This window comes from Trichomycterus rosablanca, chromosome 1 (assembly GCF_030014385.1).
Source record: "Trichomycterus rosablanca isolate fTriRos1 chromosome 1, fTriRos1.hap1, whole genome shotgun sequence".
NCBI lineage: Eukaryota > Metazoa > Chordata > Actinopteri > Siluriformes > Trichomycteridae > Trichomycterus > Trichomycterus rosablanca.
In genome coordinates this window covers 56,375,781-56,391,427 of record NC_085988.1, presented here as the reverse complement: position 1 = coordinate 56,391,427, position 15,647 = coordinate 56,375,781, and the positions used below count along the sequence as shown (strand labels likewise).

Here is a 15,647-nt window from a genome sequence, read left to right as displayed (position 1 = left end):
AACACCGTTAGACCATTTGTTCTTCATTGTCATATTAAGACAATAGTCACAATAATTGTTATGAAATTATGTTATTGTTTTATTAACTATTATTAATATGTAATTATTTACCACCTGGTCGGTAAGTCCTGCACCACTGGGGGTCATGATGATTTTAAAGCAGACTGACAAAATAATGACTGATAACCTAACCTAAGTCATATGACTTACATACTCATACCAGATAACACTTTTGATAAACGATAACTTTATTGGGTGAAAAGTCAAACAGCAGCAATATATGAGCGATCGTCTCTGACTTTACATCTACAAGGTGGACCAACTAGGTAGGAGTGTCTAATAGAGTGGACAGTGAGTGGACACGGTATTTAAAAACTCCAGCAGCGCTGCTGTGTCTGATCCACTCATACCAGCACAACACACATTAACACACATTAATCCCCTTCATCACACCCATCATCAACAACTCCCTGACATCAGGTGTCGTCCCTCAGGTCATTCCCCTTCTTAAGAAACCTACACTAGACACTACAGACATTAACAACTACAGACCTGTCTCACTCCTCTCTTTTCTATCCAAAATTCTTGAACGTGCTGTCTATAACCAACTATCTGCCTTTTTTACTCAGAATGACCTCCACGATCCGTACCAGTCTGGCTTCAAGGCAGCGCATTCTACGGAAACAGTACTTGTAGCTGTTACTGAGAAGCTTCATGCAGACAAAGCAGCCAAACTGTCATCTGTCCTTATTGTTCTTGACCTCTCTGCAGCCTTCGACACAGTGTATCACAGCATTCTCTTGTCCACTCTCTCCAACCTTGGAGTAACAGGTTCAGCATGGCAATGGATGGCCTCCTACCTCGAAGGGCGCTCCTACCAAGTGTCATGGAGGGGATCCATATCTCCTCCATGCACTCTCTCAACCGGTGTTCCTCAGGGCTCTGTACTTGGCCCACTTCTTTTCTCTATCTACACCCGCTCTCTGGGTAAGGTCATAGCCTCCCATGGCTTCTCTTACCACTCCTACGCAGATGACACTCAGCTCATTCTGTCATTTCCTCCTTCAGACACACAAGTCTCAGCTCGCATCTCAGCATGTCTGCCAGATATCTCACAATGGATGTCAGCTCATCAATCTCCAACCCAGGACCTAGTCGTCTCTCTTGATGACTCCCAGATCAGACCATCTGATAAGGTAAGAAACCTTGGAGTTGTCCTGGATAACCAGATGACCTTCTCTTCTAATGTAGCCAACATGACAAGATCGTGCCGGTTCCTCCTGTACAACATCAGGAAGATTCGACCATTTCTCTCCATGGAAGCTACCCAGATTCTGGTCCAGTCACTTGTAATCTCACGGTTGGACTACTGCAACACCCTCCTGGCAGGTGCTCCTATGTCCACTATTAAACCCTTGCAACTCATTCAAAATGCAGCTGCCCGTCTGGTTTTTAACCAACCTAAACACTGCCACATCACCCCACTGCTGCGTTCTCTTCACTGGCTTCCTGTAGCTGCACGCATTCAGTTTAAAACACTGATGCTTGCCTACAGAGCCAAAAATGGACCAGCCCCAAGCTACCTTCAAGGTCTAATCAAACCCCGCTCTGTACCACGCAACCTCCGAGCCACTAGTCTCGCTCAACTTGATCCTCCACCCAGGACTAAAGGAAGACAAGCATCAAGGCTCTTCTCTCTATTGGCACCCAAGTGGTGGAATGAACTTCCTCTGTCTGTCCGAACATCTGAGTCTCTTGCTGTCTTTAAAAAATGATTAAAAACCCACCTTTTAACTAAGCTCTTAAGCTGACTTGTACTTATTTACTAACATTTTTTTTCCATTTCCAAAAAAAAAAAAAAAAAAAAAAAAAAAAAAAAGGTTTTAGCAGATTTGTGTTCTTCGACTGTTGTTTACTAAAACTTGAGAAATGAAATGTTTACTATGGTAAGCACTTCTGTAAGTCACTCTGGATAAGAGCGTCTGCTAAATGCAGAAAATGTAAATGTAACACACCACCACCATGTCGGTGTCACTGCAGTGCTGAGAAATAAATAATACCTGCTCTGTGGTGGTCCTGACCATTGAAGAACAGGGTAAAAGCAGGCTAAAAAGGTATGTAGAGAAACAGATGGACTACAGTCAGTAATTGTAAAACTACAAAGTGCTTCTATATGGTAAGTGGAGCTGATAAAATGGACAGTGAGTGTAGAAACAAGGAGGTGGTTTTAATGTTATTGCTGGTCGGTGTAGATTACATGTAACTCCACACCAGTGGATGGCGATGGTGAATTTCTAGTGGAAAAACACGTCTTGTTTGATTGACCCGTTTTGTCCTGTCAACGAGCAATGGCGGCGTCCTTGCGGAGAGCTGGAAATTTAGCACGCATAGCAAAGGTAACGCAGGACGTTACGCTGAAGGTACGTGAATGTTTACTTTATTAACATGTTTGTCTCAGTATTGTGAGAATGACTTTGTTGTAGTAAATGTTAAGAAATTACATAAAGGTATCCTAACTAGTGCTGCGCTTCTCAGGCTGCTGTGCAGCGGCGTGTGTGCAGCGTTCAGGATCATCCTGCATTTTTAAGGTTTGTCAACTTTTTATATTGCATACTGCTTCTGTTATTTTTTTCATTCTGCTCAAAGAGTTCAGTTGATTTGTTGCTAGGCTTTACATAAAAATACATTTGTAAAAAAGAAAAGAAAAAAAAGTTAAATTATGGAAATATCAATACTTTATTGATCCCAGAGGGAAATTGCAGTTTTTTACAGTAGCACCCATTTATGTAAAAAGAATAAACACTCTACTAGCTTAAAACAAAGATAAAAGAAGAAAAATTTAAAGTTAAAAAGTTATTTACACACAAATAATTAAAATGCTTACGTTATTATTATTGCACATAATAATACTAAATATAAATATATGAATATATTACGTTGTTGGTGTATATTTGTGTATCTAAATTGAATAAATTGATATCCAATGTAATTCCATAAGTATGGGGAACACCGGTATTGCAGAGTTTAGTAGCTTACCTCAATTAAGACCCCTTCTTTTTGAGGTAATTAAGGTTTTCCTGGGCTGTTTTGTTACAAGAAGGCAGCCCCATGTCTGTTTTTGACATACTTGCTTTACTTGCCTCCTCCCTTAAGATATTTTTAAATGCCCATAGACTTTGCTTTCATGTGAAGAAGAAACAAGATGTGTACATTTGACTTATGACCTGAATAGTGTTCCACACTGACCTTACCCTCATGATTCCTTGAATTGCTCAGTGTAGAAGTGTTGTGTGTAATCTGACTGATCTAATTCTATGGTATATAATATATTATATTATGTATATGGTATAAAATAAGTTATTGGCTAGTGGTTTTTACCATGTTTTTCCACTAAAGTTGGTGTGTATTCATTTTTAGCAACTGTGCAGTGTGCATCCCCTAAAGATTCAGTTTTTTACTCACTAATCAGTCATTAAGCCCTTGATATTTTGCCATCATTAAAATAATTAGGAATTAGGTACAGTCATAGCAAAGTGGTACACTCTTTTCACTACCATGTTGTTAAATGATCAGGGCCTTAATAACAATTGTGTGGTCCTTTAGAACTTCTGTAAACAAATAGCCTTAGGTGGCAACAAAAAGGTACGCCAACTTTAATAATTAAAAACATTAGAGATGATTTTCATAGCTTTTGCTGATTAGTTGTTGCAGGCTTATGTCATGTGCTTTATCGCATATATTCTGAAAAACAGTCCTGAAACTTGGAGTCTTCTCCAGCCTTACTAATGTCTGATATTAAACAGCTGGCAAGAAAGCACATTTGTGAAACTGTCGTGTCATTTATTTTGAAAAAAACAAAAAACAAAAAAAACAGTGCTTTATTGTTTCCATTGAAGCACATGGTTAAAAGACTTTAGGCATATAAACTTGATCTACCCGTCAGCTGTTATAAATATAGCCATATTGTTTTTTAAACATAATTAACTTTTAAACTAACTATTTCTTTCTAGATTTCCAGGTATTTGTAAGTAAAATTAGCATGGAATATAAAAAATATATTTATTTCAATTTGTAATTGCAGAAGCCATGTTCCTGTGTTTTCAACTAGCTTCCTTCATACTAGCAGCATCTTTGAATCACAATCTTCTTCTCCTGTAAGTCCTGGGCTACATCAAGCTGTACTGTATTTTATAACATTTTAATTGTTCTTTACATGTTTACAAGTACATGGAACTAGTTTTTTCAAGAATGACATTTGTATTTTCTTGCATTTATCTGCAGATCACAGTCACAGAGGAGCCGGACACTTTGCTGCAGAAGTTGACTGTATTGGTTAAAGGTCATGATAAGGCTGTTCTAAACAGTTATGAGTTCTTTGCAACTCTGGCTGCGAAGGAGCTTGGTCTTACCCTGGATAAAGTGTAAATGACGATTTCTAACAGTTTTCATACACATGTTTTTTTGGTTTTAGTTTATTTTAACCAATAACTGCTTGTTAGTCGATGGTTAACCATGTACTTATAAACAAATAGCATTCCATTAAAATATAAAACACAACACTGAGTATTATATCAACAAGCTTTTATACTTTATTGATTAAATATGTGTGACAGTGAATGAGGCAGTAATAAAGAACATTAAAATAAACATAAACACTGTGAGAAGAAACAATTTCACAGTCTGAATGTATTGATATGAATAGATATTGTTAGATGATAAACCACAGTTAATCATTAACATCCCTATATTAGGTGTTTACTGACGTGGGACCAATTGTATTTTTCTAACAGATTTGAACCCCCAAAGAACATTGAAAGGCTCACGCTTCTGAAGTCTGTGCACATCTTTAAGAAACACAGGGTCCAGTATGAAATGAGGACACACTACAGATGCATAGAGGTGAGATTTTTTATTTGATTTAAAATGAACTTTAAAAACACATCACACGTCTACACGTCATAGTTACAATGCCAGATTTTAGTGATGCAAAAAATGAGACTATGATGAATATTTTTAGAACCTTTTCCACCATAAATGTGGCCTAGTCTGTGCAATTTCATTGAAAACCCCCTGAATGCTGTAAGAATAATAAAAAAAAAACTTACAATATTGTGGTTGCATAATTATACACACCCTTAAACTAATACTTTGTTAAAGCACCTTTTAATCGTATGCGGTAGGTAGCATTCAGTCTTTTAGGGTAGGAGTCTATCAGCATGGCACATCTTGACAATCTTTGCCCAATCTTCCTTGCAAAAGCGCCCCAAATCAGTGACATTGTGAGGGCATCTCGTGTGCACAGCCCTCTTCAGTTTATCAAACAGATTTTGATTATGGTCTGGGCTTTGGCTGGGACAGTCCAGAACTTTCATCGTTCTTTTGGTCATGTGAAAGTATGATTTAGGTCATTGTCATGCTGAAAGGTAAAATTCCTCTTTTAGACATAAAGGCTTTGAGTCAAAATTGACTAATATTTGGTTCTAAAGCTCCAGGTCCAGATAAAGAAAAACAGCCCCAAAGCATAATGCTGAGTTTTTTTTTTGCATGAAGCATATCTTTAGAATTATAGCCAGAAAGTTTAACCTTGGTTTCATCAGACAATCACACATTTACCCATGTGCTTTTGGTAGAGTTGTATTTTTTTACAAAATGTAGCAGGGTTTGAATATTTTTCTTAACACAATCCAGACATATGAAGAATACAGACATTATCGTCACATGTAGCACACAACCAGTACCTGCCAGAAATTCCTGCAGCTTGTGTAATGTGGCTGTAGGCCTCTTGGAAGACCCCACACTTTGTGTAGACTGCCACACACCAATCACCATAAAACACATCCTGATTAAATGCCCAAAGTACAACAGTGAAAGACAAAAACTACATATGCCTAATATATTAAAATAAATTTTTACCCAGGATAATTCAGAAATAATTCTAAATGTCCTTAATAATATAAAACTGAAAACATATATATAATACAAAACAAATAAAACTAGCGTAAAACACATTTCTGCTGTGAATGTCATAAATATGACAACATGGTGTTACAAAAAACAAACAAATATAGGCTTCTTGGCAACCTTCTGGACCATCTATTTTGGAGGAATGTCCATTTCTTGGTAATGCCACTGCTCTCCCCTTGTTGATCACTGTCTTTACTGTGTTCCATGGTATATGTAATGCCTTGAAATCTTTTGTACTCTTCTTTTGACAGTTACCTTTTAACAATGAGATCTATTCTGTTCCCCACACATGAGCCACTGCGTGTATTGACGGATAGCTAAACACTCAGATTTGGAAAAAAATTTTTTGAATATATTCAAATGCTGAAGTTGAGTGAAATAGAAAGTGTGTCTTTAATGTTACAGCTGGAACTTGCATACACTAATAATTGCTTTTCTAACATTTTAATTAAACAAAGAATACAGAGTTCATCATTAATTGCATATGAATTACCGAGTAGAAAGCGTTTAACTGCTAGTAAACATTCTATCAAACATATTCACATAGTTAACAACTCTATATATGTTTATTAACACAGATGCAAAACACAAACTTACAGCAACACTTCTTCAGGGATCAGCTTGACAGGATTGCAACAGCTTGGAAGAAAATTTGTTGTTTGAAACCTGGCTGCAGTATGAATTAAGTGAAATTATAGCATCTAGTCATATGGCTAACATAAGCCTATTAAACTAAAGACGCTGCCGCTTTAATATGGTCACATGAGGGCGCGAACACACTACATGTAACATTCAACATAAAAGCTTCCATTGTTGCTTTGTAATTCTTTGTGGATCAGGGCTTTTGCTGTATATAACCGAGAATCCTACTAGAACAGCTGAACTTCATATGGGGTGAATCAGTTACAGTGGGGCCAAAAAGTATTTAGTCAGCCACTGATTGTGCAAGTTCTCCTACTTAGAAAGATGAGAGGTCATTTTCATCATAGGTACACTTCAACTATGAGAGACAAAATGAGAAAAAAAAATCCAGGAAATCACATTGTAGGATTTTTAAAGAATTTATTTGTAAATTATGGTGGAAAATAAGTATTTGGTCAATAACAAAAGTTCAACTCAATACTTTGTAACATAACCTTTGTTGGCAATGACAGAGGTCAAACGTTTCCTGTAAGTCTTCACCAGGTTCTTCACTGTAGCTGGTATTTTGGCCCATTCCTCCATGCAGATCTCCTCTAGAGCAGTGATGTTTTGGGGTTGTCGATGGGCAACACGGACTTTCAACTCCCTCCACAAATTTTCTATGGGGTTGAGGTCTGGAGACTGGCTAGGCCACTCCAGGACCTTGAAATGCTTTTTACGGAGCCACTCCTTCGTTGCCCGAGCGGTGTGTTTGGGATCATTGTCATGCTGGAAGACCCAGCCACGTTCCATCTTCAATGCTCTCACTGATGGAAGGAGGTTTTGGCTTAAAATCTCACGATACATGGCCCCGTTCATTCTTCCCTTAACACGGATCAGTCGTCCTGTCCCCTTTGCAGAAAAACAGCCCTAAAGCATGATGTTTCCACCCCCATGCTTCACAGTAGGTATGGTGTTCTTGGGATGCAACTCAGCATTCTTCTTCCTCAAAACACGACGAGTTGAGTTTTTACCAAAAAGTTCCATTTTGGTTTCATCTGACCACATGATATTCTCCCAATCCTCTTCTGGATCATCCATATGCTCTCTGGCAAACTTCAGACGGGCCTGGACATGTACTGGCTTAAGCAGGGGGACACGCCTGGCACTGCAGGATTTGAGTCCCTCTCGGCGTAGTGTGTTACTGATGGTAGCCTTTGTTACTTTGGTCCCAGCTCTCTGCAGGTCATTCATCAGGTCCCTCCGTGTAGTTCTTGCATTTTTGCTCACCGTTCTCATGATCATTTTGACCCCATGGGATGAGATCTTGCGTGGGGCCCCAGATCGAGGGAGATTATCAATGGTCTTGTATGTCTTCCATTTTCTTACAATTGCACAGTTGATTTATTCACACCAACCTGCTTGCCTATTGTAGATTCACTCTTCCCAGCCTGGTGCAGGTCTACAGTTTTCTTCCTGGTGTCCTTCGACAGCTCTTTGGTCTTGGCCATGGTTGAGTTTGGAGTCTGACTGTTTGAGGCTGTGGACAGGTGTCTTTCATACAGATAACGAGGTCAAACAGTTGCCATTAATACAGGTAATGAGTGGAGGACAGAAGAGCTTCTTAAAGAAGAAGTTACAGGTCTGTGAGAGCCAGAAATCTTGCTTGTTTGTGGGTGACCAAATACTTATTTTCCACCATAATTTACAACTAAATTCATTAAAAATCCTACAATGTGATTTCCTGGATTTTTTTTCTCATTTTGTCTCTCATAGTTGAAGTGTACCTATGATGAAAATTACAGACCTCTCATCTTTCTAAGTAGGAGAACCTGCACAATCAGTGGCTGACTAAATACTTTTTGGCCCCACTGTATTTTAATTGATGTCAGGTATACTGAATGCTATTTAACTTTTAAATGTGATTGATTAATTCTGAACAGCAGCATCCCTAATTATAGGAGAACATGCACATTTATACAACCACTTTTCTGACCTAAAGATTTCAGTTTGTGTTTTATTTGACTTGCACAAATTATAGGTCACATTCAAAGGTGGAGATAAATCTGAAATTATTCATCCTGTTTGATTTACCTCACAAAAACCTGGCATTTTCAGAGGGGTGTTTAGACTTTTTATATACGCTGTAAATGAGGACACTTTTTCTTACATACAAACCTAAGTTGGGACAGTTGATAAATGTTGACAAACAGCAAGTTTTTGTAGTACCTACCAAAAGTGGTCCAATAAAGGACAAACATTTAACTGACAACATGGTCATGGGTGCCCAATGGCCATATTTAATGTGCATAGGCACAGAAGGGCTACTGTAGCACAAAGGTTCATGATCAGTTATGATAGATGGTGTGTCAGAGCACACAGTGCATAGCGGGCACCTTCAGAGCTGTTCTGGTGGCATGACAGTGACCTACACAATATTAGAAGAAGAATGCCCTTATTTGTAATATACAGTATACATATACACATGTACAGTATAAGGGAATAATTTATCTGCATATCTCAGCTTGTTTGGAGGCTGGGGTCAGAGCGCAGGGTCAGCCATTGTACGGCGCCCCTGGAGCAGACAGGGTTAAGAGCCTTACTCAAGGGCCCAACAGTGGCTGCATAGCAGAGCCTGGATTTGAACCAACAATCTACCAAATAATAGCCCAAAGCTCTACCCTTTAGTCTAACACTGTCCCTAAGTTAATGTTATGGCTCGGAACAAAGAGGCAAGTCCTCTTTTTCTAGATGGCAGCATTTGTTCCTTCAAATTTCCTTCAACACATGTACCCCTCAGCATTAATGGTGCCTTCATAGCTGTGCAAGTCACTACATTTATACCATGACAGACAGGAGTTTGAACTTTGAATTGGTGAATCTGGATGCTTATTTAAATAGTTGATTAGTCGGATCACAGCACACACAGGCATTACATTAGAAACTTGCACATATAAGGAAAAATTCATTTATTTGTTTATTTTTTCCTTGCACCCAATTTGGATATGTTTAATATTCTCTGTGCAGTGGTGGGCTAGTTTATTAAACTTTTGCATCATCCAAGTGCTACACACAATCCTATACAGCTGATAAAATGCAAATCCAAAAAGTTAATTATCACAAAAAAAGAGATATTTAATGTTTTACTTTATCTGCTGTCCCAACTGTTTTGGTATTGGGCTTGTGTTTTTAAGTGAAATGTCAGTGTTTTTGTATTGATTGTATCGAGCAATAAACTGAGACAGATGCAGTGCATTTTAATGACAGCCTTTTTGTTTCAGATTACCAGGATAACAGGCTCCACTGCACATGTATATCTAGAGTATATTCAGCGCAACCTGCCTGAAGGTGTAGCGATGAAGGTCACTAAGGTAAAAAGCATAATTAAAAGTACTGAGTTTACTTGCACTGAATATTCAATTTACTGCAAGTAATTGTCATTATTAGGGATGCACATTTTTCCATTTTCTTTAAACTGATAACGAATCATCCCATCTTTTATAGAACGACTATAAAGATCCAGATACCCTTTAAATCAAGCTGGGATACTAATTTTAGATCATACACATTATTTAATCTCAACTCCATGCTGTGGAAGACAAAACAACCAAAATGCATTGTTTTAAGTATTCAATCCATTTAATACTGTATTCAATCCAATTTTTCACTATCATTATTCAGTATTGTCATTATAATCCAGATTGTCTTTCTTTTTACTAATGGAGTACAGTAAGCCTGTTAATCATCTTGCTACCATTAAGTAAAAAGATAAAAATTGTCAACTTTATACAAAAAGAATAAAAAGCTGTTTGCTATTGCTAAAATTAGTAACACCATCATATTGTTATTATAGTTCAATTGTGCTCACTTTATAAATCGAACATCATAGTATGTATGTTTAGGGAAAACATATTATATAGAAAGTTTGATATTATTCAGTTTTAGGCATTTGGTGGTTTTATATAGTGTTGGTGAGTGTTGAGTTCTTGTAATGTCCCGCAGGTAAGTGGGGACTTATGTCATTTACTATGTTAATGATCAAGTAGTATCAAATATGGTACAGAATGCTTCACTATTTAAGCTGCTTTACTGAGGCTGTGTTCCAAATTACACAGTCTGCTTATTAAAAATCACCATTTACCATCCACACTATCTAGTTTTCTACATAGTGTGTAAGCACTTTGTTAATACAGAACTATTTCCAGTAGTGATGAGCAGTCTTGCTGTTTTTTGTAAGTCATACTTTGTGGCTTGATTAACCAATAAGAGGTGATTTAGGTGGTATCAAATATGCTCCTTATTATGCAACATTTATAAACATTAAATAACATGTTTTTTTTTTTTTACTGCCAGATGGCTCCCAAGGCTTAAGTCAGCTTTTTGAGCCAGCTTTTTTATTCATTGATAATATATCAGTGTTGATGTGACCAAGATTTGTACCTTTCTTCTTGCAGACTGCTATAGAGAAAGTTCCAGAACATATCCAGACACCCATGTGGGAAAAAGAAAGCCAACCGGAACAAGCCAGCCAGTGAGAATATTTTAGAGTACTCTTCTATTTACTGGAGATGTGTACAAAAGGGGAAAAAACATTATTTAAAGAGATTGTGTTTGTACAAAAGTAATGAGTGGATTTACTTGTATGTTTAAACTCTTCTTTGTAATACAATAAAAACAAAAAAAAGGTTACAGTTGGGTTTCTTTTTTTCCTTTTTTTTGTCTGCAGGTATTCTCAAACTCATTGTTTTTGTAATTTGCTCCATGACTGTTAAAATAATATAATGCACACACAGTGTAACTCTTCAAACAAACCAATAAACTGCCACAAAGTTGAAACAAAAAAAAACTTGATCATACCAGGATTTTGCATTTAACACCTACAAAATGTTATATTGATCCTTATCCTAACAAACATTCTACAAATCACATGTCCAGAAAAGTTGGGTGTTGTTTGGTAAAATAAAAAGAACAATATGGTTTATTAATTTACTTGAATCTTGATTTAACTGATAAAATATTTCCAATGTTTTCACTGACCAACTTTATAGTATTTTATAAATATAAGTCGCCCTTTTCTGAGTGTCCTATTCGTGCTGCATTATACATTATCACTAGGAGACAGACCTGGAGTGCACGCAGGTCAGTCAAGCACATACATTGTGTCTACGAAGCATGTACAGAACTAGGTCTAGTTGAAATAATAATAAACTTCCTGGGAAAAGAGGTTACCTTGATGGCAGCATGTGTCTCTCTAAATCACGATATTCACCTCCGCATCAGTGGTACCTTCACACATGCAAGTCACCCAGTAACTGCTATGACATGTTGGCTTTTGCACCTTTTATCTTTGCCATGTAGAATTCTCTGTGGCACAAAAATGAACATACAGGTGCTTTTCTGAAGTACTCCTGAGCTCATGTGGCTATATTTATCACAACAGCATGACAGTTTCTCATGCAATGCCTCTGAGAGCTCAAAGGTCATGCATGTTCAACAGTGATTTCCAGCTTTGCCCCACACTGACAGATTCCCAGAAACACTCCAGATTCCCTAAATCTTTCCATAATATTATTAACAGTAGATGTTGAAAGATTGACATTACGAGATTTTTTTTACTTCTAAAACTAAAGCAATTAATTTTTCACCCACGGGAGTAGGGTTGCCAACCGTCCCGTACAATACGGAATCGTTCCGTATTTGGAAACTAAATGTCGCGTTCCGTATTGAACAGATACGGGACGCGCTTTGTTCCGTATTTTATCAATGGGAAAGAAACGCTGCAGAGTAGACTGTTCAATACTAGAGCTGGGCGGTTCCTGAATCACCCGGGTTAATGATTCGAATCTTTGTACTGAATCAGGAATCACGAGTCCGAAATCTCAATTAACCCGGATCCTACGAGTCCTCTGACTGGCTGCTGCTAAGTATACAAGGCGAGTGAGCCGACTCATTGGAAACACCTCTGCCTGCGATTACACACACTGGTGTTCGTTATGTATTATTATTATTATTATTATTATTATTATTATTAATCAGTAGTAGTGGTATAGATTAGTAATGCAGCATATTTTCTTGTAAGCAAAAGAACATAATATAGTTATATTATTATTAAAATGCAAATGCTTACAGGCTACTTTAGTACTGTACTGCGTAAGGAGTATCACAGCCCCCATGGTAATTTTAAACCCTTGACCCATTAATATACCCATCTGATTGGTATGTGAATCCACCCCCATCTCCCGCATGGACTCCCAAGTGTCAACTTGTCACTGACAGGAGAAGTGTGAGGTGCCAAGAGAATCAAGAGAGAAGGATGAGTGCATGGAAGACAAGTGATATTTGGATGCATTTTAATGCAATAAATCAATCACAATCAGAATGTCAGTATAAGTGACTCAACTGACTCAAGTGACTCAAGTGAACCGGATCACATTACTGAGTGACTCAGATTAACCCGAGTCCATAAAATGAACCGAATTTACCACCACTATAAATACTTCGCTGTTTGAGTAGCGCAGTGGGCAGCGCGCATCACGCACGTTCTTCTGCCCTAGGTTCGAATCCGGCTTAGGGCGAAACTATAGTAACACAAGCAGGGCCGGCGCTATGTGGGCTCTGGGGTGGGCATTGCCCCAACCCTCCCCCAATTTTCTTACTGCCCCCCTAAGCAACGCAGTCCAGAACCGGGCTGCATGTTGGTGTGAAGATGGATTATGTAAAAATGTTGTTTTCACTATTGAGAAAAAATGTTACATGATGATGATGATAAAATATGGTTCTGATTTATCATTAAAGAATGAAAATAATATATGTTAAACAGCTTAAATTAAACATTTTGATAACGTTCCTATGATGGTGTAAGACCCGTTATATTGTTTACAGGTGTAACCCTAACCCCCCCTCCCCTCCCGCTGAGGTAAACAGGGTGTTCCTTATTTCCAGTTCTGAAAGTTGGCAACCCTAGTTCCACTGCACTATTTTACACTAAAAACTACACTATTCCATAATGCTCCAGATTGCATCATTCTAAATAGGTATCGGTATCGGCGAGTACAAAAATACATGTACTGTACTTGTACTCGTACTCGGTTGGGAAAAAATGGTATCGATGCATCCCTAATGATGTGTTTACCAGTTGCCTGCTGTCTACTGTGTACACTGATTAATTTAGCTTTGAGTGCAAAAATGTTTTCATGGAAAGTCCCAAACACTGAGGCACATCAAGTTTGCACATGAATGTTCCGCAACATTTTATTGTGTTCTTTGACAGAAATGCACACCAACATCAAAACCTCATCCCAGCTGCAAGTCATGTTGAAGGAAGCATGGTTCAGGTTTGCTATACTGACTCAGGGCAGTGCAGCCATAAATTCATAAAATAATCATTTTAATTTGTATATTTGTAAGAAATTAAGCAGAAGAATATCACTGACTCTTTAATACAGTTAAATAATACAAGTTAAATAATGTTTGTTCTTTAGGATTTTAATGTCATGTTTCACATTCATGACAGTACAGGTAGTTACACATGATGTATCCTTAATTCACCTTGCATGTCTTTGGTCTGTGGGAGAAAACCGGAGCTCCCAGAGAAAACCCACACAGACACAGGGGGACATGCAAACTTTTTCTTGCTGTAAAGCCACTGTGCCAACCAATCAAATAATACAATGACCTGAAACACTTTTTGCTGCTTTAAAAACTAGTTTGCTACTAAAACGATGTCTTAGACTTAACTACCACTTTGAACACAGTTACTTATATGTGTATATATACAGGTCCTTCTCAAAAAATTAGCATATTGTGATAAAGTTCATTATTTTCCATAATGTAATGATAAAAATTAAACTTTCATATATTTTAGATTCATTGCACACCAACTGAAATATTTCAGGTCTTTTATTGTTTTAATACTGATGATTTTGGCATACAGCTCATGAAAACCCAAAATTCTCTAAAATTAGCATATTTCATCCGACCAATAAAAGAAAAGTGTTTTTAATACAAAAAAAGTCAACCTTCAAATAATTATGTTCAGTTATGCACTCAATACTTGGTCGGGAATCCTTTTGCAGAAATGACTGCTTCAATGCGGCGTGGCATGGAGGCAATCAGCCTGTGGCACTGCTGAGGTGTTATGGAGGCCCAGGATGCTTCGATAGCGGCCTTAAGCTCATCCAGAGTGTTGGGTCTTGTGTCTCTCAACTTTCTCTTCACAATATCCCACAGATTCTCTATGGGGTTCAGGTCAGGAGAGTTGGCAGGCCAATTGAGCACAGTAATACCATGGTCAGTAAACCATTCACCAGTGGTTTTGGCACTGTGAGCAGGTGCCAGGTCGTGCTGAAAAATGAAATCTTCATCTCCATAAAGCTTTTCAGCAGATGGAAGCATGAAGTGCTCCAAAATCTCCTGATAGCTAGCTGCATTGACCCTGCCCTTGATAAAACACAGTGGACCAACACCAGCAGCTGACATGGCACCCCAGACCATCACTGACTGTGGGTACTTGACACTGGACTTCAGGCATTTTGGCATTTCCTTCTCCCCAGTCTTCCTCCAGACTCTGGCACCTTGATTTCCGAAAACAGTACTTTGGACCACTGAGCAACAGTCCAGTGCTGCTTCTCTGTAGCCCAGGTCAGGCGCTTCTGCCGCTGTTTCTGGTTCAAAAGTGGCTTGACCTGGGGAATGCGGCACCTGTAGCCCATTTCCTGCACACGCCTGTGCACGGTGGCTCTGGATGTTTCTACTCCAGACTCAGTCCACTGCTTCCGCAGGTCCCCCAAGGTCTGGAATCGGCCCTTCTCCACAATCTTCCTCAGGGTCCGGTCACCTCTTCTCGTTGTGCAGCGTTTTCTGCCACACTTTTTCCTTCCCACAGACTTCCCACTGAGGTGCCTTGATACAGCACTCTGGGAACAGCCTATTCGTTCAGAAATTTCTTTCTGTGTCTTACCCTCTTGCTTGAGGGTGTCAATGATGGCCTTCTGGACAGCAGTCAGGTCGGCAGTCTTACCCATGATTGCAGTTTTGAGTAATGAACCAGGCTGGGAGTTTTT

At 38.5% G+C, this 15,647-nt stretch overlaps 1 protein-coding gene across 1 annotated transcript; it reads left to right on the top strand.

The window, feature by feature from the left end:
* Positions 1–2,340: 2,340 nt before the first annotated feature.
* mrps10 (mitochondrial ribosomal protein S10) lies at positions 2,341–11,274 on the top strand. The gene is made up of 7 exons (XM_063004382.1): positions 2,341–2,420; positions 2,536–2,588; positions 4,082–4,154; positions 4,282–4,421; positions 4,791–4,899; positions 9,867–9,956; positions 11,040–11,274. The coding sequence occupies exons 1-7, from the start codon at positions 2,349–2,351 to the stop codon at positions 11,118–11,120; spliced, it is 618 nt and encodes a 205-aa protein (XP_062860452.1). The 5' UTR covers positions 2,341–2,348; the 3' UTR covers positions 11,121–11,274.
* Positions 11,275–15,647: the final 4,373 nt, after the last annotated feature.